This window comes from Xiphophorus couchianus, chromosome 1 (genome assembly GCF_001444195.1).
Source record: "Xiphophorus couchianus chromosome 1, X_couchianus-1.0, whole genome shotgun sequence".
Taxonomy (NCBI): domain Eukaryota; kingdom Metazoa; phylum Chordata; class Actinopteri; order Cyprinodontiformes; family Poeciliidae; genus Xiphophorus; species Xiphophorus couchianus.
In genome coordinates this window covers 19,547,043-19,570,757 of record NC_040228.1, presented here as the reverse complement: position 1 = coordinate 19,570,757, position 23,715 = coordinate 19,547,043, and the positions used below count along the sequence as shown (strand labels likewise).

General features: G+C 38.3%; 2 protein-coding genes across 8 annotated transcripts in view; one reads left to right on the top strand and one right to left on the bottom strand.

Annotated features, from left to right (window-relative positions):
* The first annotated feature begins 1,734 nt into the window (after positions 1-1,734).
* Positions 1,735-19,598, top strand: slc6a6b (solute carrier family 6 member 6b). 3 transcript variants are annotated; one of them, XM_028016668.1, is made up of 14 exons: positions 1,735-1,949; positions 3,451-3,680; positions 3,775-3,909; positions 6,061-6,295; positions 6,810-6,942; positions 7,513-7,647; positions 9,472-9,575; positions 9,717-9,841; positions 11,728-11,840; positions 12,829-12,966; positions 14,107-14,209; positions 15,519-15,619; positions 15,731-15,901; positions 18,026-19,598. In XM_028016668.1, the coding sequence occupies exons 1-14, from the start codon at positions 1,939-1,941 to the stop codon at positions 18,179-18,181; spliced, it is 1,890 nt and encodes a 629-aa protein (XP_027872469.1). In that variant the 5' UTR covers positions 1,735-1,938; the 3' UTR covers positions 18,182-19,598. The 3 variants fall into 3 exon arrangements, with proteins under 3 accessions (XP_027872469.1, XP_027872480.1, XP_027872472.1); XM_028016671.1 differs by lacking the exon at positions 1,735-1,949 and adding an exon at positions 2,325-2,452; XM_028016679.1 differs by lacking the exon at positions 7,513-7,647 and having other exon boundaries at positions 1,736-1,949.
* The window catches only part of LOC114144115 (glutamate receptor-interacting protein 2-like), a 37,905-nt gene continuing 33,077 nt past the window's right edge, over positions 18,888-23,715 (bottom strand). For all 5 annotated transcript variants that reach the window (XM_028016619.1, XM_028016633.1, XM_028016625.1 and 2 more), the window contains exon 24: positions 18,888-23,061. In XM_028016619.1, coding sequence (XP_027872420.1) covers positions 22,864-23,061 — 198 coding nt within the window. In that variant the 3' untranslated portion in view covers positions 18,888-22,863. The remainder of the gene's footprint in view (positions 23,062-23,715) is intronic.

Here is a 23,715-nt window from a genome sequence, read left to right as displayed (position 1 = left end):
CAAAAAAACCCCGCCGGTTTGGCCTTTGAACCAGGCTTCTCTGTGTTTATACCTGATAAGATAGCAGTCCTTGAATTTGTTTGATCCTTTTGAAATATCTGCTGTGAGTGTGTTCAGACTTCAGACCATGATGTAGAGGAAATACACAAATAGTATGTATTTATGTACATACTATAAATACGTACATATTTATAGTTTCACATCTGGAAGTTGTGAAACTTCCAGATGTAGTTTCACAAGCAAAAGCGATAAATACAGAGATAAATGTTTGTTTTGTTCACTTTAGGGAAGTAGGTCTGATGAAGTAAGACATTTACCGGCTTATATGTGATGATGAGTGGTGGACGCTTAACCTACTTCTTTGGCCCCTGTTTGGTCTCATGTGTTCATTGTATGATTGACAGGCAGGTAACCCAAATCCGCTCCCCCAGCAGGTAAACCCCTCAAGGCTTGTTGGATTTTTTTCAGCTGGAGGTGTGTAACAAATAGTCCCCAGCATCCAGCCTATGAAGCTTGAGTCTTTGAGAAGAATTATAATTTTAATGTTTCGAAATTATTTAATTTGTTAAAGGAATAAATGTATTCAAACTAACCTGGTTCTGTATGGAGAAGCAATAGTCCCATAAACCTTGGTGGAAGCAGTTCTGTGCCAAGTTTACTTCGTTTGTAGATAATGTCTGTCGCTGTGGTTCACTGCCTTAAAAATGGCCTTGTAACCCTCTCCAGATTGATAAATGTCAAGGACTATTTTTTTTTTCCATCTGTTCTTGGATTTCATATAGCTCCTCATATGATGTGTTACATCTTAAGATCTTCATCCTCTTTCATGGTGTAAGACAAGTTCTGCTTAACAGGAATTTCACTGCTGCAAGTTTGAAAACATTCAGGCCTGGATTGACTTTTCCTGAGCTTTCCAAAACAATCTACTAAATCACAAAGAAATTTAAACAAGTGTTTTGTTCTTGTTGTTGCTAAATAGTCAAATCATAATTTGAAAACCACATCTTGTGTTTACTCGTGTTTTCTGATTTTAATCTTGCTTGATCATCTGAAACACTAAAGAGAAAAAAACGGAAAAGCTCAAAGGCGGTAAACACTTTTCCACTAAAATGTATCACAATGACTTGGGCACATACTGTTTTAGAGGTGTTTAAGCTTTAATTTCTGCTGATTTTTTGCCGCCTGCTTAACCTTGCCTGCAGAGGAATCTTTCAGTTGTTAACTGACTGCTACATGCCAGCAAACTGTAGCCAGTCATTGTGAACTCTCTGAGCAGTAACCACGGACAAACAGAGAGGACACATTACCGTATTAGGTTTTGTTATAAGCTGATACAGTCTTTGTTTATATTTCCTAGATAACACATGTTGCAAGAGCACGGATAAAGAAGAAAAAAAACTGGCATTGCTATAACTGTGCCTCGTAAAGGAAGGGTTTAATATGAAAGTTTAGTGTTTAGTGTTTCTGTTTCTGTTTGTTAGAATGTGCAGGAAAGATCCAAACTCTCAGGGCATCCTTTTTTTTTTTTTTTACAGCAGATCATAAATCAAAGCCCACCCACAGTAAAGGAGTAGCTCGACCCTTCTTTTCCTCTGAAATGTCCTCTGTCTTCAACATGAATAAGAAGTGTGTGTGTGTGTCTGTTTGTGAGACATTCACTCACCCAGCCTCCACACCACCACTCTGCACTGTGTGTATGGGTGTGTGTATATGTTTGAGGGTAGAGAGTAGTGGAAATTTACAGTCTCCTACGTTGGTACCTGGGTTGACTGTCACACTACGGCTGCATCCAATCTCTACTTTGGATTTAATTGTCTTTAGCCAAGGGGCGGGCTGTGCTGTCAGCTCCACTTCTTGTGACCCGTGTGTGCATAAAGGCATTCAGTACAGAGGAATGGTGACAGCTGAGAGAGAGGATCACTATACATAGTCGCAGCCATGAAGGAAATGTAAGTTTTTCATTTTTATTGAGTTTGCTTGTGCTCATTTTCCTATTTGTATAAGTTAAAAATAGCCTAAATTAAAAGCAGTTCAATTATATTTTTGATGCTGCTTTCTAAATGCTTAGTTTGTCTTTATAATGTTTTTCTGTTGGTACAGTCAAAAAAAAAAAAAAAAAATCAGCTTCTGAATCAAATCTGAGTTGAGTCACAGAGATGGCCTGTACCAAGTCTTCTCTGACAGCCTCCAAATGGCAAGCAGGCAGGTGGAGGCGTACACAGTGAGCAGGCGAGTGGAAATGGAGAGAAAGGGATAAGGAGGAAAGCAAACAGGATGAGAAACAGAGTCTGTGCAAGAACTGATCCAGTTACGCAAGCAGGTTTGAGAATGCAAAGCGGTTCGAGTTGACTTGTCATGTGCAACAAAAAGGGAGAAATCCCTGAAAATGACGGGACACGGAGCACATCGCAGTGCCAATTAACCAAGGAGGCACAGGGATCCCAGTGGGAATGTGAGAGCTGGCTTTCTGGTCAAAGTGTCCATTCATGAGAGGGGGATAATTGCTTTTTGACTGAATGATTATTTTTTGTGCTATTTGTAGAAATGCAGTTTCAAGTTATCATTAGTTTATGGTTGGATCATCTCCTTGTTTGCTTTTCTTTTCTGAATGTGCTCCTTTGTCTGAGTTTCCGGAGTTGACATTCATTTGGTGGTAAACATTGAGTTAAGAGGAAGCTCTTAGTGTTGCTCTGCTGACTTCTGTATTTGTGACAAAAGAGAAGGAAGTCTCCCTTGCTTTGTTTTTCTCTGAAGAAACCTCGAATATAACCTTTGCATCCCTTTTTTACTCCTTAATCAAGCTGAGAACTTTGGTTATTTTCAGTCTTGACTTTTCTTGTTGAGGTTTCTTTCCCTCGTCAGGATCATGTGGGGAAATCCGACACCCTAGTCAGGAATAACGAAGCTCTTCTTTCTTGGAAAGGCAGTATAAAGTGTAAACACTAAGGTGAACTTAAGCTGTAGTAGCTTCCTGAAAGCAATCACTGCTTTGGGGATGTGGGAGGAATATTTTACAGCTTAAAATTGGCCTAAGTCATTGCGAGCAGGAGATATTTTCCCCTCCTGTTCAGGCCAGGTACTAAAAGCTTATCTATTTCCCCCTCATTCACAGTGTCATGACTTGAATACCTTAAATAATGTTCTAGAAAATATTTTGGATCAGTTTCACTGTGAGATGGTGTTATTTGTGAGGGATGGCCAAATAATACTCTGCTGATTCACTTTTGTTCTTTCTCAAACATCCCAATGTTCCAAATGAATGACCTTCATACATTGGTTTCTCAGATTAGAGAGATTACCAGCATTGCTCTGCATCTCATGTGCTCACACAGCATGCTGCAAGGCATTCAGGGAACAGTATTATCTGTGTTAATGCAGCTTCCTGTCTGCTGTTATCCCTCTCACCTCTGAGTCTCCTTGTCTAGCATGTTCTCCTTTTGTTTTCCCCAGCATGGCATCAAAAGAGAAGCTCCAATGCCTAAAGGATTTCCATAAGGACACCCTCAAACCTTCACCCGGGAAGAGCCCAGGCACCCGACCTGAGGATGAGGCAGAAGGAAAGGTTCCTCAGAGGGAGAAGTGGGCCAGTAAGCTCGACTTTGTCCTGTCCGTGGCCGGAGGCTTTGTTGGATTAGGAAACGTGTGGCGATTTCCTTATCTTTGTTATAAAAATGGTGGAGGTAGGTTCAGATACAAATTGCACTTTATAGGGTTTCATCGGAAGTAGTGAAGTAGATGGCTTACTTTGACATTATTCCCCTGTTTTTTTCCAAGGTGCATTCCTCATCCCCTACTTCATCTTCCTTTTCGGAGGTGGGCTGCCTGTGTTTTTCTTGGAGGTGGCGCTCGGTCAGTACACCTCTGAGGGGGGGATAACCTGCTGGGCCAAGCTCTGCCCCATCTTTACTGGTTGGTCCAAATACACAAACAAACACATCCACACCTACAGAAAACTCAGTCATGTGCATATGTCCCTTTAGCTGGCTATCTGACGTGTATTCAAAAAATTGGTTCAGAACATCCATTATCCATATAGTTTCAACCTTTTACCTGACTTGAGGCCACAATATAACATGTGGATAATCTCATCTTGCGCTCATTCATCATCCTTTTTCTCATGCTGGTCCATATTAATGTTCAAAGCATAGCTTAAATTCAGTTCGTTGAACATGAAGCATCTTGTTTATAGTTACCTTAGAAATGAACTGTGAGCAAAATGAATCGCAACACTTCTTTGCGGTGCTGGGCTCAGTTTGCCTTGTTTCTCTTTGCATCCTTGAGCAATCCTTTGTGTTTGTGTTATACAGACACAAGACGACATTGTTTTCTGTCTGGTTGTGAAATTAAGGTGGAGAGATGGACAGTCAGGTTAGATAAGGACAAAGAGAGACTGATCAATCCTTAAATAACCAAAAGAACAAGAAGTCAATGGAGTTTCAGTGAGTAGAGACAGTTATGGGAAATCATAAATACTGCATGTTCTGAAACGCAGCTGAAATTGTTAATCAAATTATTCGTCAAGTAATGAATAGAATAATCAATTACTAAAAACAATAATATTAATATTAACAAAATAATAATTTGTTGCAGCCCTTTTCTGAAGTGGTTGTTAGTTGTGTCAAAGTAAATCAAATATTTTACAGGTAATGGTTTCACATTGCTTCTAAGGCTTAAACTTCTTTTAATGTCAGAAAAGGGCAATTTTATCCAGCAGCCCCTCTCCCACCTGCTGTTAAGTCAGCTGGCTGAAAGAAGACTTTGATTTCAAGGGGTGAAAATTGAAGGAACACTGTTTTAAAATGACTATTCACTAACTAACAGCAACCTGCCTGTTAAGCAGCTGAATGCAGGTCAGCTACATGAGAAGATAACCCAACTAATTAAGCAGTCACTGTCAGATTGTTTTACTTGAGTTTCACTACAAAGATCACAAACACAAAATGGTATATTGCAGTATTTTTAAAACGGATGTCACACTGTGAGAATTTCACACAGGCATGCGCCTTGTGCACACTGTTTGTCCTCTTGCTGCATTTATGGGGCCCCTTTTAACTTTGAGGGACAGCTGTAGAGAAGCAGTAGCACACCACGCCCCATTAGCTGGTGTGACACAGTTAGTCATGTCCACATGAGAGACATTGCATAAAAAGACAAAAAAAAAACTTCACAGCACTGTGTCTTACGGATGCAGAAAGACTGAAGCAAGCAATCAGATGTTTCCTGTTTTTATTGTTCATAGCACACAGGGAATCCAGGATTTTCCCCACAGCTCCTCTACACAAAGTCAAGTGCAGGCACACCTGCCAAGGCACAGACTTATTCATCAGTTTGAAATCGGTATGCGGGAATGACGAGGTGGGTGTGGGGGTGACGGAGAAGATAAGTTTAAAAATACTCCAGAGTGGTGGATGAGTACAGACAGGGTGGGGTGTTGGTTGGGGAGTTCAGTGTTCAGGTTTGAAGCAAAGTCATCTAAAAATAACAGAAATACACCAAGGACTCTACAGTTGAAAATCCATTCAAGCTGAGGACATTTACCTCTGTTTTTAGTCAGCTATTACAGCCAGCTGCTGGAGTTCAAACTCTTGATATCACAGATCGTTGTTTAGAGAAGTGTTCAGTCTTTGGATCAGCATTATAAATAAATGCTCTCCAGCAACATTCCAGAAGTTGTGAAGTTGGCTTTAGATTAAAAAAAAAGACATGCAGGTAACTTCTTGGAAAGGACAGCTCCTTCTTAGAGAATGATGCTCCTTTTTCTAAGTATTTGCTTTATTTTATGGCCAACAAAGCACGTGATAAATGACAGTCTGTCAATGGTTCATGGTGAGAAACCTGAAGTTGTTTATTTCATTGGAAGTTTGTGACCAAAGTTATTATTTCCTATCTTCGCTGAAATATGGTCTGAAGTAACTGTATCTATATTTATTTCACACTTTTCACATTTTCGATGCCAATGTCAACGTACTTAAAAAGCTGCTTTAAAACATAGATTTATCCTGTGACATTTTTTCCAGCAGATTTTTTTAATAAGGAAATGCTTCTTTGAAAATCCTGCAGGTATCGGCTACGCTTCTATCGTGATCGTCTCTCTTCTGAACATCTACTACATCGTGATCTTGGCCTGGGGACTCTACTACCTCTTTCAGTGCTTTCAGCCCGAGCTTCCTTGGGCGAAATGCAAGCAGCCGTGGAACACAGAACACTGTGTGGAGGACACGATCCGCAAGAACAAGACCCTTTGGCTGGCGGCCAATATTACTAACTTTACTTCCCCAGTCACCGAGTTCTGGGAGTGAGTATTCACTGACAGAGTGGCCAGCTTGCGCAGGCACACACACGCACGCACACATGCATATGCACGTGAATAAACTGAAGTAATACTGCCTCTGTATCTTTGTTGCGTAAACATGTTTGACCAGGCTCATTTCTTGCACAACATAGTTCTGCAATGTTGTCGGTTTTCAGCCATGTGTTGTCATAATGAAGCTACAAGCTGCAACAAGTTACACTAAATTCCCACCATGAAATATGATTTTGTATTTCCTTTCTCACACCTCTAAATATGATAGGAGCTTCAGCTTCAAAGGCTTTTACACTCCGTTGTTTCCTATGCTAGAGCTGCTGAACAACACAGGAAGGCCAGGGCATGCGCCTGTTTCAAATCCTTTCCTCTACTTTTAATTAGCTTCTCGTGATATCCCTCTAACTCTAACCTACATACTTGAGTGTTTATTAAAAATAACACCTGCTGTGTCACATCTCCTGCATTGCTGCTAACCTGTCCTGCACCCTTATTTCCTCTACAGACGCAACGTCCTCAGTCTCTCCACCGGCATTGAGGACATTGGGCCCCTTAAGTGGGACTTAGCCCTGTGTCTCCTGGCAGTGTGGGTTATCTGCTTCTTCTGTATCTGGAAAGGGGTCAAGTCCACTGGGAAAGTAAGTGCTGAAGCAAGTGGACGCACATCCTGTAGTTAGTGTGTTGCCTGGATGCTGTTTGGTCTTTGTTTTTTGTACCCTTTCCAGCAAGAAAACACTGTTGCTTAGAAAAAGGAAAAAGACCACATGCTGGGGAACAAGATCAATCAGATAATCAGACACCAAAGCTTAGGTGGTCCTGAAAGCTACTTCTTCATCAGTCAGGCTGCAGTGTAAACAGATGTGTGTTACTGATTTGTCCAGTTTTTTTATTGTCTGGATGAAAGAAATACATTTATGGTGGAAAGGAAGAAAATGATTAACTTAAGAGCTGTTTGCACCTCTAAATCCTCTAATAGATTGCACAGCCATAAAATTGTTTAACAAAACACCAGTTGAGGAAGTGTAGAGTTTCATATGAACTAATTACAGGGCACAGAGGCATAGGTAAAAGAAAAAAGAGGTAAAACAGTGGACCAGGGAACTTGAAATGAGATATGTGAATGGTCTATGCCCCTGTTTGCTAAAAATTGTTTACCAGACTGTCTTTTGGAGAGACTTTTCAGCAAAAAATGTCTCTGTCCTGTGCAGGTGGTGTACGTCACAGCAACTTTCCCGTTTGTGATGCTAATCATCCTGCTTGTGCGTGGAGTGACCCTACCTGGAGCAGCTGAGGGCATAAAGTTTTATCTTTACCCAGACCTGACTCGTCTCCAGGATCCAGAGGCAGGTTCCAAACACATCCCATTATAATCAGAGATGGATATTAATGCAACCTTTTTTACATTTGTACATCATTTTACACTTTTTTTCACAGTCCCTCTTACATCCTAGCAGAAAAACTGGAAACAAATAGAAATATATTGCAACAAAATTATCAGACATGTTCTACTCTGACTTGTCCTCAGAGGTACGCATATCTTTTCTTAGGGCTAATCTACCAATTCAGATTTGATCAGCAGCTTATTTTTCCATGGACAATGACAAATTAAGGAAAAAATAGAAAATAAAAAATATATATATTTATTGATCAAAACTCTAAGCTCCATTTGATTTTCATTAAACTCAAAAAGTGCATCACAGTGCATGTTGTAAGTCAGTGTTTATCAACCAATATGCAGGAAGTTTTCAGTTTTTTTGTATTTAAAAAATGAAAAATAATTATTCTGATAGCTAATCAAGGGAAGAGAGTTATTTAAGGGAAGATTCTGATTTCTGGACAATTTACTGGTGCATTTCTTGGTTTAATGCACCGTTTGATTCCTCTTTGAAGTTCTGATATTGGATGACATCATACCCGAGTAGAGTTGGTGCTGATTATGTAAACAGTTTACTCCTGCAGTGATCAGTGTTTTATGCACAGCAGCTGTATTCAATCTGAACTAGAGGTTGGCGAGGGCGCAACCACTTTCTATGTTGAAATTCTGTCTTTTTTTTTGTGGATTGGATCTCGGAAATTTAATATTCAGGGAAGTGCCAGTGCCCATGGCGGCATTAACAAGAGCAGCGCACATGCACCACTTAATTAGCTGTCAGCAGTCACAATAGACATAGACATAGGCACAGCTGACTACACTGCGATTATGAAACTTATGAAAAGAAACACACAAACAAGCAAAGACTTCAAACAAAGTCCAAATAAACCAATGTTCATAATGTGTTACAGGTTTTCAGCACCCATTTTTCTGACAAAACAGCATAGAAAAGAAACAATGCAGGGGCAAATTCTTTGTTGAACAAAAATTTTTGATAAGGCGTAAACAAGTATAAGAAAACCAGCTGGAAAAAAGCAGGAAGTGAAAGTAACAGAATAACAAACAGTACTGTGCTAAAATATTTTCTTTGGATTATCCATTAAAGGAGCCATAATCTCTTATAAGTTCCAAGGCTTTCTAAAGCTCATCAAGTTTTCTTTGATCTGTGCTATTTTATGTAAGCCTGGTACCTAATCACAACTGCCTATTTTGTGCCAAGCGTGTTTAAAAATGACCAAAGTGGAGGACAAAAAGTAAAAGTGTAAGGTTTGATAAACTTTATACTGTAGGAGAACAGTATCAGAAAGTTTGTTTTTTTTTAAGATGCAGAAAAAATAAATCTATTAAATACCGGACACAGGAGATGCATCATCATTTTGTTGATTATACTGGCTTGAAATATAACAACAATACTCCTAAAATCGCAATTCTGACTCTGAGGCATAGGTATCCAGTGTGCGATGGGCCATTTGAAATGATTTTGTGTGACCTCCAACTGCAATTCAAGAAGCACAAATGATTGATGCAGATTGACAATTGCACTAGACTAAGTTTATTATGGCTAAGATTTTCACCGACAAATTAAGATCTTCTCTGAATAGAAAATTTTACTCTGAAAAAGACAACAGATACTATGAAAGAGCATTTTAAAATCACCAAATTGGCTGCTTAGGAGCAGAGCGTGGCACACAAGTTTATATTAAAATCTTCTAGAGGAATCATATCTCGATAAACAAGAGAACTTCATTATACTCTCCCATCGCATTAATAACGTGCATCTCTTCTGTCCCATCAGGTGTGGATTGATGCGGGAACCCAGATCTTTTTCTCCTACGCCATATGCCTGGGTGCCATGACGTCCCTGGGAAGCTACAACAAGTACAGATACAACTGCTACAGGTGAGCTGGGTTTCTGCTAGGAGGAGCAGGACTGTAATAGTGACACCGACGCTCTGTCAGAGTCGGTTGCGTGAAAAGAAAATGGGAACTTCGGTTCCACCTGTGTTCATTAACAACCTCCATGACATATGTGTGACATAGGGACTGTTTGCTGCTGGGAGGCCTCAACAGCGGTACCAGTTTTGTGTCTGGCTTCGCAATATTTTCCGTCCTGGGCTTCATGGCACAAGAGCAAGGGGTGGACATTGCCGATGTGGCAGAGTCAGGTACGAGGGTCCAGTGTGATGGCAGCAGTGATGGTGGGCACTGCTGCCGAAAGCAAAACAATTAGACAATTGGAAATGTAAAATTCTTTGACGAATTTAAGAGAGAGAAAAAGAGAGAGTCATCCGTAGTGTTTTGTCACAGTTTCGGACACAATGACGCTAGAAAGTACAGGTATCGGCAATTGCACACTCCTTGAATAAAACGCTCAAAGATAAAATGGCTCGTCCCCCATTTACTGAGGACAAACAACATCGCATTGGTCAATTGCTGTGTTTAAGCTACACAATGAACTTCTGCAATAAGGAGCGCCATCATCAGCTTGTCCCACAATAATCCTGCTTGTGCAGTTTAGTAACTCCATATCCTTCTGACCAGTGGACACTGCTAAGAAGATTGGCTCTGTACTGAATGAATCTGGCTGTTCATGGGAACTTGCATCCTGAGGTTGATATTTTGGACCAGCAGCACTGCTACGTAAAGCTATTTCTTTCGTTGTGCTTTGGATCTACTGAGGTGGATGCCACTGGATCTGTTGCTGTCTTCCTGTATTTTCTACAGTGCCTCGCAAAACCGTCCAAACAGTTTGAACTTTTTCACAATTTGTGGCTTTACAACAATGAATGTTTACATGTTTTATTGGTATTTTATGTGACAGACCAACACAAAATAGAGCTTAACTGTGAAGTGGAAGGAAAAGGATACATGGTTTTTAAAATTTTTACAAACTTGAAGAGCGGCCTGCATCATTATTATGTACATTTTAGTGCGATACACCTAAATACAATCTGGTGGAATCAACGCAGTACAGTCTCAAATTGATACTCACTGATGCTCTTCCTGCAACCTGATTGATCTTGAGCTATTTCACAAAGTTTCAGTTTCAATACGTGCAAAACTTAAAGTTCCACAAAGTATTGACCCTTCTCACATTTTCATGACAAAACATGCATCCTTCCAATTTAATTTGTACATTAATTACCAATAAAATACTTTGAAGTTTGTGATGGTAATGAGACAAAATGTGAAGAATTCAAGTTGTCTACGTACTTTTGCAGGGCACAGTACATGAGATGTAAAGGTAATGTGCTAAAGTATGCTTGATGTTGTTTACGTACACTGGCTTTGAGATTCAACCAAATTTTGCCAGTGATATGATATAATAATTTTGTGATTTCACTGTAATCTACACATCAAAGCACATAAACAAAATTATTGATGAAAGCAAACATATGTGCTTTTTGCTTGTCTGTTCAAATGAGGTTCAATTGCTGACTCTGTATCTGATGGTTTAAATACAATATGCTGTGGAAGTGGTATATTTAAGTTGTGCCTTATCAGATTCTTCTCATTCCCATTGCTCACAGTAAGTACCAGCATGCAGCATAGAAAAGGACAAATGTCAAATGCAATAAAGGTGAACTAATGTTCAGACTGAATAGCAGTGAAGTCACCCTGAAGGAGAGACCATGACTCATAGAATGTTGCATAGAAAGTCATAAATGTCTTATGTGCTAGATAATGAGAAGAGGTTAAAAATAAGCATGCATTAGATACTTGTTGCATAATATCAGTGTTGAAAATTATGCAGAATGTAAGAAATAAAACACAAAACTGACTTGTGTTGCTAATGTACATTAACATGTCGGGGACACTTTAACATGAAGAGCCCCTGCAAGCACAGTCTTATTTTGCATATAATTTTTTCTTAATTATTGATTAATAATACTTCTAGAAGGAGGCCATATTTTTTATGCTTTTGGTCAAAGAAAATGCATATTTCCAGAGAGAAATATCATCATTTAATTAGTCCAGCCTGTAATCAGATAGAAGTGTTAATCCTGTCCTTTGCCCCCTTCTCCCCGTCCCCACTCTGTTCTCCTTCCAGGTCCTGGCTTGGCCTTCATTGCCTACCCTAAGGCTGTGTCCATGATGCCACTGCCAACCCTGTGGGCCATCCTGTTCTTCATCATGCTGCTGCTGCTGGGCCTCGATAGCCAGGTCAGAGTGTTTACAATCATTGAGACAGTAAGCAGGATAATGATGTTAACTGGTTTGATGCCCAGAGTTTAATGCCTGCCCCTCTGAGGTCCTGTAGTTTGTTTCATCCTGGACCGAAGTGTAAATCGCATACAGTGTTTCTCTGATTCATATCTAACATGCTAAGGTTTCAGATATCTGATCCTCCAACAAATGTACTTTACTGCCCTGCTTAACTTCACCATGGAAGGATTAAAACAGCTTTAATGCGCTGATGTGATCGCATAAAAACTGAATATATATGCCCAGTTGACAAACCTTTTCCACAGGCATATTGTTTGTAAAGCTTCTCCCAATGGCAAGCAGGCAAGCATCTGAATCTTCCACATTTGATGCAAAGGCAGAGCTTTGATTAGGACAAGATAATCCAAGTTGACAAAACACAAATGCATGCCCGAGGGCTTCTCAAACTGTATCACATTTCCTGCCTCCAAGTGCAATTCTACCCCTGTACTAAGTCAGTCCCACACATGGTCAGCCAAGAGCGAGATCAGACCGACGCTCTAAATTTGAGTACATGTAAATGCTCATGCAAGTGCAGCTATTTTCATAGGAGAATTGGAGCCAGTGTGTGTTTGTGTGTGACTGTCTGTGGGTGGATGTCATTCAGATTTGCAGTTCTGAATGCTACATATTGTGTTTTAATGCCACTGTTGCAAACAAGGTTTTGTTTGGTATTTTACACCGAAATAATGTTTTTCTGTGCATCAAGACCCTCTGGGAATTTTTGTTTAGATAATAAGTAGTTTGGAACTCATTGGAGCAGAAATGTCAGCAGTCAAGTGGTCTGAGACACTGATCCATTGTTCTTATCTGCTGACATGCTTGTAGCAAACCATGTTTGCAGGGGGGAGTTTGTTTAAACTGTCATTACAGCTCAACAACAACAGCTTTGTTTCTCTAATCTGTGTGTTTACTGAAAACTTCATAGCAGTCTTTGTCCCAACAGTTTGTTGAAGTGGAAGGACAGATCACATCCATCGTGGATCTCTATCCATCCGTTCTTAGAAAAGGTTACCGCAGAGAAATCTTCATCGCAGGGATGTGTCTCATAAGCTATCTCCTTGGACTCGCAATGGTAACGAAAGTAAGTGTCATCCCAAAGACTGTGACCCGAGTTTCAGACTTGGAGTTGAACGGCATTGTGGTCCTAAAATCCAAAACTTCAGACTTGACTTAAGCTTGTGGTGAACGGTCTCAAAACTCAGATTCATGCTGAGTTTTCAAGTCTTACTTAGACTCGCAGTGAGTCTTGTTCACAAATATTTTACTCTTGTAATCAGGAGTAGAGGAAAGTTGCAGTGTTTTTTTCAGTGACATAAGCAGACTGTGGTCTGTTATTGATTTCCTGAAAAATTCTGTTTAAGTTTGCTGTAGCATGATAATATTGACCACACAGAACACTGAACAAGGTAAAAAATGACTTGGGGTCATTTCAGAACAAAAACTGAATTTATACCTGACATCTTACTGCCTCACTGCTAAGATACTTGTGTTGCCGCAAAAAACTTATCTGTTTGTTTCAGCTTATCAGAATAAAAGCAGTTCCTGCTCTGTTCATTCAGACATGAAATTGTCTTTCACTTACGACCCTCGCTCACTGTGTTGTATTTTATGTAAAATAGAACATGTTTACTGGATAGACTTTACAAGAAAGATTTCACATTTATTATGAGAAGATTATTTTGTAAAGATTTTTAAAGTGAAGGAGTGTATAATAAATAAATCGTAGTTAAGTAATTAAGACAAAATAAAAGGCACACTTTTTGATTCATACAGAAATGTAACATTACAGCAAATTGTATTTCTACTGGCAGACCAGATGAGACGATCTTTATTTCAGCCTTATGATCGGACTTGAACTTTAGGTTCCTCATTTTAGTAACTTGTCATGTACAGAATATGTGTATCTCAATCGTTGCTTATTCACTGCATCGTTGCAGCCAAATATGGCCTCCCACTATGTTGATGATTCACAAACTTCATGGGTGAATGGAAAAATTTGGAGGGCAGTTTTCCCCTTACTGGTTTACGGGCTTCAATGACATCCCAGCACCTGTTGAACTCTCCCTCTATTGATTAGGTGCCAAAGTGCACATGTCCTACTTTCAACACCACCTCCTCCCTTCTCTCTCAATATGGTTTTACATCCCTTTTTATCTGTGTGACTTTTTGCCCCATTACATATATCAAAGAGGTAATTAAAGCTGCTTTTTGTCTGTTCCAGGGTGGCATGTATGTGTTTCAGCTCTTTGACTACTATGCAGCCAGTGGTGTGTGCCTTTTGTGGGTTGCATTTTTTGAATGCATTGCTGTAGCCTGGGTTTATGGTAAGTGGAAGTGACTGTATCAGCATCATTTAATGTAATGATTTACAGGAGCTGGATAAGAATCCCGGAAGGAGCTCCATAATGGCTAACAAAGGTTGAGGGAGTTTTACATGTCTGCAATAAATAAGATTAACTGCAGGACTAGGGAAATGAGAATAAAGAGGCTGGAGCTAGCACCTCAGAGTTTCCTCTCTGTTAACAAAAACAAAATTTCACAAACATTGTCACTAAGCTCTGCACTAGGTATAGAAAAATCATTAAATAAATCAAAGAACATGATAACAAAAAACGTTTGTATGATATCCAAAAAATGCATGAAATATCAAAATACAAAAATGTCCATTGGGATTTAAATATAAAGAATTTCTAATGCCAAATTAAACAAACAAATGCCAAACTAAATAAATTGCCAGTAACATTGGAGGAAAGATTATGGTTCTTTTTTTCAAAGTTATCTGCTTCCAACTTCCGAGGTTGAACACTCAAATTCCAACTTCACCAATCACATTTCAATTCACCTCTTAAAATGTCTACTATTCAAAGATAAGTTGCTTTAATCTTTACTTTTACAAACAAAAAAGACTATTTACATTGAACAAACATAGAGACAAACAAATAGTTATAAAGAAAGGAACGACTGATTAATTTATGGTTCAGATGCTCCTCAGTTATAAGAATCAGCCTAACTGGCAATGTGCTCTATGTTTTATTAACTTACAAAATATGCTATGTTTTATTAACCAAATGCTTTTGAAGTAATTGTTGTGTTTTGGTGTATTTGTTCACTTACTGGACATTATGATAATGTCAGCCTTTTTTGCTTTGTCTAACAAAATGGGTTCAATTATGAAATTTAGAGTTATTTATTTGATGATATTTAATAGTAAGTCTTATGCAAAGATACACAAATGTAATAAAATTAGCAAATGAAAAAAATAAAAATTTTACCAAACAAAATTTAAACACAACCAAGCACATTTAGCTCACTGGTAAATAACAGTAAGTTCATTCCAGGTGACTTCATCACTTCATTATAAGTTCACCCAGCGAAGATAACTGATAACCTCCTGAGACAAGCCTGTGACTGTTTGTAGCCTACATATTAAAACATGACCTAGTGGAAAACTTATGCTGCAGTGTATAGTAAACAGCAGAGATAAGGGTCCATAAATGTGCTAATCGCTGCATGTGGATATGAAGGTCACTTTGTGATCAGAAACAATGCACAGAAATGTCAGATGCTGTTTTGTTATTTAGCAGAAACATACAGCATGTTCATGGCTTATTACATTTTCTTTGCACCTTTTAGGAGCTGATAATTTCTACGATGCAGTCGAAGACATGATTGGCTACAGACCAAACCCGTGGATGAAATGGAGCTGGACCATCATCACTCCTGTCCTCTGCATGGTGAGACAGACAAATATTACTTTATTAGAACCATATGGATTCATCTACAGATGTTGACAGGCTACAGAGCTTCTGCTTAAGGCAGCATGTTTTTGTTTTTTTTTCTTTTAGGGTTGCTTTGTTTTCTCCCTTGTAAAGTACAAACCACTGACCTACAACAAGGTGTATGAGTATCCCGAGTGGGCCATTGGCCTGGGCTGGTGTTTGGCTTTGGCCTCTATGATCTGCATCCCAATGGTGATGGTCATCAAGATCTTGCAGTCAGAGGGACCTCTCATAGAGGTGAGCTGATTGAGTTTCTAAGCGACACTTTAAAGAAATAGGATAAAATCTGTCATTTTAAATTTCTCATAAGACAATCACTGTAGCTTCTGTTAAGTTTATTTTAAAATATTTTCAGTTTCTAAACATTGGCCCCAGCACATTTTATAGTAATAATTAGAATATAAAGCAATGTTTTGATTCCTAACTGGAAATTTCCATGACGAATTTTGAAATGTTTAACCTACATTATGAGTAGCCAGTCAGCATGAGTCAACAGGCGATAAACAGGCCTGAACAGGCAGTTTATATGCTATGTAGCAATTTGCCGTTATCCTTTCACAACATTACAGATGTTGCCGCTGAAAAAGCATTGGTCTGTTTAATTTTGGTCACTAGCAGACTTCAGGCTTTCCATGGAGATTCTTCTGCCCAATCATAGAATATTGATTCACCTTATTTTAAGATCCACTTATTGCAGGTCCTGACCTCAACATATGTTGTCTTGATATTTTTCTTCTGACGACATATTAAAGGAAATATATATATATATATATATATATATATATATATATATAAAATTTCTTTTCTTTTCAAGCAATACTTTGCGAAGTTATGAGCACTGAAATTTCTCTTAATTTATGCAGAAAGATGTCACCTAGAAGTAGAAAGTGGAAAATTCTCCAGGGTGGTGAAAGGCTAACAGCTAATCAGTTGGACACTCCACAGTTTAGCTGATTTCAATAATTTAAAACTGTTAATTACTGTTCACAGTGATATATTATCATCCATAGAATGCAACTCTATATTAACAGATATTAACCATTTGCTTTTTTGTAAGAGATATTATAGGACAAGAGTCTGTCAGATTAGCTGTCACTCATTAGTCTGCTTGAATAATTTCCAAACAACTCCTATACAGTATCTGCAAAAAACAGCAACATGTCATCTGTAGTGGTTTTGAACAGATTCCAAAATTCAAAAGTTTCCTCAACTCAATGGAAAACTAATAGAAAGCTTAGTGGAATGAAAGCCCATTTCAGAATCTGGGTATAAAATGTTTGAACTGGAATCCAAACAGACAACAAAAATGGTGGTCTAGTATTGACTTAAAAAATGTTAAATGGCAACAAAACAAATCCAAAATGTACTGGTACACAATTTAGACACAGAAGGAAAATAAAAGTCAGGCAACAAGGAATCATGGACAGCAAAGTTTTAAAAAAAAAGGCATGGAGAGGAAATGGAAGGATCTTGCAAAGAGAGGCACCAAAACTGACTGGCTTTTAACTGCTGGGAAGGTGACTGAGTGACAAGAGAATCAGGTTCAACTAATTAGTAGCATGTAGTGCAGTTGGGTACATGACCTGAACAAAGGAAGGTGGAGAAATGACTAATAATCAGATAAATTAACACAAAGAGTTTGAAACAAGACAGAAAAAAGTTCTAACACAGCTAAAAGCTAAACAGAGAGTCAAATATGGAAGGCTGTAAGTGGCAGAATCCCAAAGTAATCACAAACCCCAAAATGTTCAAAAAGCAAAATCAAACAAATAAAATAAAAAAGTAAAATACTAAGACTTCTTTTATATATTGTGATGACTGAAAGAAAGAGTTGAGAATCACTACCAACTAAAAACAGACCTATTTTCACACCCTTTTCAGAATTAAGTGACCAAATTGGAAGAAAAAAAATGTAGTCATATCTTAGGGAACAAATGATTGTGTTTTCTTTTTTTGAAACATTCTAAATAAACTTCTTATCAAAAATTAAAATATATTACATTCTAGACTGATTGATTGGCTTCAATAGTTAATCAATCATAGTTACGCATATCATTTTAAAGTGTTTTAACCAACATGTTTTGCATCTCTGGCTCTTTGGTTTTGGAAGAGAATCAATCAAATATTAATAGGCCTGAAGTCACATTCTGTTGTTAGATGTTCATCTCAAACAGACCTTTTTAGACATATCCATCGTTGTCTGGGTAAAATTAAAATGCCTTGATCAGTGTTGTACTAAGAAGTCTTTAATTTCCAAAAACATTTGACATCTCAAATTCAGTAGCTGTCTTTTTGTGCCTTGAAGGAGCCCTTGTTTCTGATGATCATTAGCCTAATGTCTCGTTTCCTTCCCTCTCCCAGAGGATCAAGGCAGTGGCGGCCCCGGCAAAGTCAGGCGTGAGCTCTCGCCCGAAAGAGTACAATTTGAAGAGCAGCGAGCTGACACAGCCTCTGGACCCAAATGGGAACAATGGCTTGATCAAGCCCACCCACACCATTGTAGAAACAATGATGTGAGCGCTCTCTGTGAGAGGAATAAGATTGATGTGCTTATTGTGTTATTATATTTTGCTAACTTTGATATGGGTAGGTTTACATTGTCCAATATATTCGTTTTAGAGATACCATGGTTTGATTTCTATTAAGAGATATATTTTATTGTTATAATTATTTTTCTCTTGTAATTTTTTTTTTACTCTACTGACATTGTTGATGTTACAAATGTTGTTGCTGTAGTTCGCACTGATCTCAGTTAAAGCAGTATTTTTAAATAGAACCTGTTCAATGTTTACTACTTTTCTGTTGATTCCGAGGAGATGAGGAATTCGAAGAAGGCACAGGAAATACTATAACTCACTACTCATGAATTCAAGTAACAAAGTGGGCAATTAGAGGAAAAATGACTGAAAATATCTAAATTATTCACGTGATTGTGATTTCTTATACGAAATGCTCTCAGACTTCATTTGTTCAGATCACAATAGAGACAATATGGGACATAAACTCCTTCAGTTACATGATAAACAAGGCCTTGGCTAGACCAAACAAAGATCCAGCCTAAAAAAAAAGTCAAATATTTTTTAAAAGAAAGAGAAAAAGAGTTGAGAAAGAAAAAGCGAAGAGAAAAGTGAAGAGGCGTTTTTAGAGTATGTGTATCCTGCCTCTGTGACTTCTTAGTCAGCCCCAGTGCATTTATTGAAACCTCTCTTTGCACTTTATGTCGTATCACCTTTAATGTAGAATTTGCTCTTATTTAAGAGGAAATGTTTTTAGCTTTTAACTTTTTGATATTAACTTTGACACAGAGCATCTAGTTTTCTGCCCGCTAAAAATAATGACAGGATGGAGTAGGACTATCTCAAATACTCAGATTTTTAAAATCATTAGCGGGCTCTGTGAAGACGTCGATTTGTCATGTTACTTTTATTCTGAAATACCTGACAGTTATCTCCATTTTGCTGATTTCAGTAGCAGGTTTGCTCTACAGGACATCTAGACTGTAGCCTGCAATGCTAAACTGTGTTTGTGTTTTAGAATTGAAACTGTTAAAAATTCACATATGCCTTTTTCTGACAATTTTTCACTGTGCATCACCTGAACATCATCACAGAATCTACTGAAATGTGTTTCTCCAGGATAGACTATCTAGAATCTTTACTGCACCTCTTCAGTGTGCGACAATGACATATAAATTGCATCCTTTGCCCATTGAAAATACATGATAATTATGACTGATTGGCTGATGCAACTGGATACAAAGTTTAAGAAAAATTGTTTTCCTCAAACGTGTGCAAGAGCCACTGGATTATCTTGCTGCTTTTGCTACTTGGAAACTCTGATGTACCAAAGCATTTCTTTTTGTCTCAAAGTTATCCCCTTCAAGATGCATATTGCATCATGTCTATATAAATAAAATAAACATATTTTCCTTGGATTGTTTGTGTGCAGTTTTCTTTACTCTGTATTACATATTGTTTGAAAAGTAGACATTGTTACCTTTAGAGCTATACAATCGATCATCTCAAGCAGACTACAGCGTCTAAAACTTCTGTGTTGGTATTTCTGGAGTTCAGAAATACAGTTGGCCATGATGTTCTGATTGACAGACTGGAAAAGGGGATGAGGTTGTTGATTATTCTCTTAAATTTGTTCTGATTCTACTTGATAAACCAAGACTGTTTTAAATCTGAGTAAACAAAGATCACATGTGGGGTTCTTCAAAGCTCCAGCTTTGGACCACTTTTATTCAACATCTATACATGCTCACCCTTGTTCTGATGATCAAATATTGCAACATTTCTTCCTATACACAAACTAACACAACTGTATTTTTTTAGTATTATTACAGCTACAGTCAATTACAGTAAAAATGTGTATCCATAATTTTAAGAAGCTGGTAAGTCAGACTTGTCCCTGTTTTAAAGCAGAAAAGGCAAGAGGTTTGCTTCTCCCTTTTCTACTTTAAAACAAGATCTCGATATCAGTACTTGAATGGCGTTAATGAGGGTGAACAAACAAGCAGCATTCGTTTCTGAATCCATCTCAGACAGTACATCAGTATACTAATATCAAAAACACCACCAGAGCACAGGTTTATGGTGTGTTCACCTTCATTATTATTAAATTATATTATTGTGTCTCAAATGGTTTCTGCAAATAAAAATAAAAAAATTCCTTCCAGAACCTGCTGCTCATCCAAATGCTGCTACCAGAGTCCTAACCACCACTAGATTAATGGGTCATGTTACAACAGTGTCACTGCATTTAGACATCTGTTCTCAACATAAACCTGCTTAGTGTTTCTATGACAAGAAAAAGCGATAAGACAGTCTTTAGTTTCTATACTCTTCGGGTCTGATTCAAATCCCCAAATACCTGAGCTGTGCAGAAACCTTTTTGTCTCATTTAACAGTTTACTAGTAGCAGTTTTACTATGAGGGTTAAAGATTTTCTTAGTTCACTTCCATTATGCCATAACTGTTTGTATGAAATTTGCATTTGTTTTGTGTGTGATTATTAAATCCTAAATTCCTTCAGTGTATTTGTTGTCTTTGTTTTTACTTTTTTTTCCCTTTAGTCTCCTGAAAGATACTTTGAAGAGTTGTGGTGCTAGGCAAATGAATCACTCCTGTTCATTCAAATTTACTGTGAACATTAATCTTAATGTATTGGAGTCATCCTGCATGCTTCATCTTGCCCCATAACACCAGTACAAGAACAAATTTAAAGCTTTTATATTTAAAGTTCACCACCTATACAACTAAATTCACAGTTGTAAAAACTATGAACGAGTCATTTTAGATTCAAGCGTATATTCATTACTTAATCTGAGATATGTGGCTGAAATATACAAGTGAAATAAGGATTTGGTAACTGGTATTAAATTAACAGACTTATGACTGGATGATTACAATTTCATCTGAATCCCAACAGTGGTTATGCTATATTATGCATTTGGTTTTAACTGGGTTACATTTGTTATAAAGCCAATACAGTTGTCTTGTAATTGGCCAACTGAAGGATATTTCTTGTAAAACTGTTTCCATATAGATAAACATAACTGAATCATGAACAAAGATCATTACATTCATTTTTGGCTAAAAAAGAAAAACTGATTTGTTTCAGCTCTGCAGAATAATTGGGCTACAGAGAACACTTTCTAAAAGTTGGACACTTATATTACAGTTTTACAACTTTATTACAATAAAAAAAGCTGGACTGCTTGCTAAATTAAAATCCAATAAATATTAGTGGTCATTTTGACCAAAACATACAAATTCACAGAAGATTTGGAATTAAAAAACTAAAAGTACAGAAACACATTCAGGTTAGCTTGCACAAAGATCCCGAAACATTACAGGCCTTCACTAGAAAGAAAAAAAAGAACACTGCACTCCGTAATGCATTTTACAGTTTACAAAAAAGTTGCAATAATAAGAGAAGACCTTTAAAACGGGCCTTGACATTGAATGAAATTTCATGAGAAGTCTGAAACAAGCTGACCCAACTATAAATTTGCCTCTGAGGCTGCTACAAATGGGACACTAACATCATATTCACACCAGCCACCACATGACTTAACGTAATCTTTCAGATCAGTGCGTTCGTTTTATTACGAAAAGAATGAATTACCACATCCTACTTCTAAACTAAAAAAGTGCACTCACAAAGTTCCCTGTAAGAACATAGAAAATGTTAAGGATTTGCATACAGCTTGCATCCTTAGAGTTTCGTGTTAGAAAGAGCAGATTGTGCAGAAAAGTTGTGAAAATTGAATTTGAACCCTTAAAAAAACACAAAAAAAACAAAAGTAAACATGAAGAAACAGTGTCTGGACATGTGCAAAATGAACATGACCCACATCTTTTTATATGTGACAGAAGCAAATATTGTAGGGAAAAAAAAAAGTGGACATTAAAAGAAATCATTTGTGCACACAAACATCTCTCTGGAACGATTCAGAGCATAATCATAATTCAAGTGTCATAAACAGGTTCGATTGACCTCAAGTGATTTTGTGGCATTAAAATATAAAGTCGTTGGCAGGTATCAGGGAGTGCTCAGGACTATTCGAGGGCTCATCCGCTTTTTAGGGCAGCCAGTGCTGGGCAGAGGCCAGAAACCAAGGCAGTGAGCCAACTCATGGCTGAAATAACTCAAATAAGTGCAATGTTCCTTGATCTCACCAACACCTGGTGTCTCTATGTTAGTGCTTTCCATGCACATAAACCAATGCATTCCTTGTGGAAAATAAAACCAGTGGCAACAGGAACATTAAAATATATTAGATCTTTAGCTGTGAGTGTGCACATTATGCGATCCTGCAGAGTGAAGACATGTGCGTTGACGTCCTGGCCCCCGTCAGAAGCAATGACTCTTCTGTTATATAACCCTCCATGTGGCTGCGCCTCTAGCGAGGAGGGAGGGTGCGGGGGGTGTAGGAGGGAGGGAGTGATAGGGGACTCTGTTCTGAAGCCTCAGTCTCCAAAGAACTAAATTATCTGAACACAGCAGTGACCAAAAGCAACAGTCGTGTAATGTTGAGTGAGAGAGAGATGCTCTGAGGCAGAGTGTGGTTGTTCCTGTGTGCAGAACACGAGCGTAAAGGTCCATCAGAGAGCTACAATGTGACAAACTGAACCACGTGTGTTGCATGTGTGAGGCCCCAGCGCTGCCGTGTTCCACTTTCATCCCCGTGTTCACAGGGCAATGCTGTTGGTCCTGTAGTTGGCGAAGCAGAGAAGCGAGCTTGAGGGGTCGTCACAGTTGTTGGGCAGCTCCGTGTAAACGCCTGCCAGTGGATTCCTGCTAATGACCAGATCCAGGCAGTCTCCGGCCTCCATAATTAGAGGCACAGTGAGACAACAGTCCAAGTCCCTGGTCCTGACACGGTTCACCTGGAAGACCACAACCACCAATTAACATTCAACTTTGCATTTGTTTAACCCATTAATTAAACCTGAGGTGAAGTTTTCTTGCTACTTGTTTCTTTGGGGTTAAAAGCTCAGAGCAGTCCTCAAATCTTTTTAAACTATAGTGGCACATTTTCAGAGTGCAAAAAACAGTTTCACATCAGGAGTTTGATTTTTTTCAGTTTGTTGTCAATTTGATTATGTATTTAAAGATATATATGTAAAACACTTAGGTTTGTGGCAGAAGCAAACTACATAAAACATGTGGGGCAATGATCCCTAAAGATCAGAATTGAGAACCTCTGCTTTCGGTTTGACAGGGCTTGTTGACGATGTGGATGGAAATACAAACAGTAAATGGTGCCGAGTTAATATGTGCCATGCATGCTGACAGGCATATTACTGAAGATGACAGAATGCTGAAAGAGAGTGTAACTGTATCTCAGTATAGTTTAAAATGCACCCACTCATGCAATCAGGTTGTAGCAGTTTTTGGTGTTTTTTTCCTTCTGTGTTTTTTTTTTGTGGTTTTTTTTTCCACTCAAGCTGTATGGACTCCATGAACGTTCATGAGGTAAAAGATGTGAAATTATCAAAATCTCAGGTCTTGCTAAAGCATGGTATTTTAAAAGGGCAGCG

Coding starts and splice junctions, on each gene's coding strand:
- slc6a6b (XM_028016668.1), top strand. Junction 6,943..7,512: donor GGGTCAAGTCCACTGGGAAA/GTAAGTGCTGAA, acceptor TGTCCTGTGCAG/GTGGTGTACGTCACAGCAAC. Junction 7,648..9,471: donor CTCGTCTCCAGGATCCAGAG/GCAGGTTCCAAA, acceptor CTGTCCCATCAG/GTGTGGATTGATGCGGGAAC.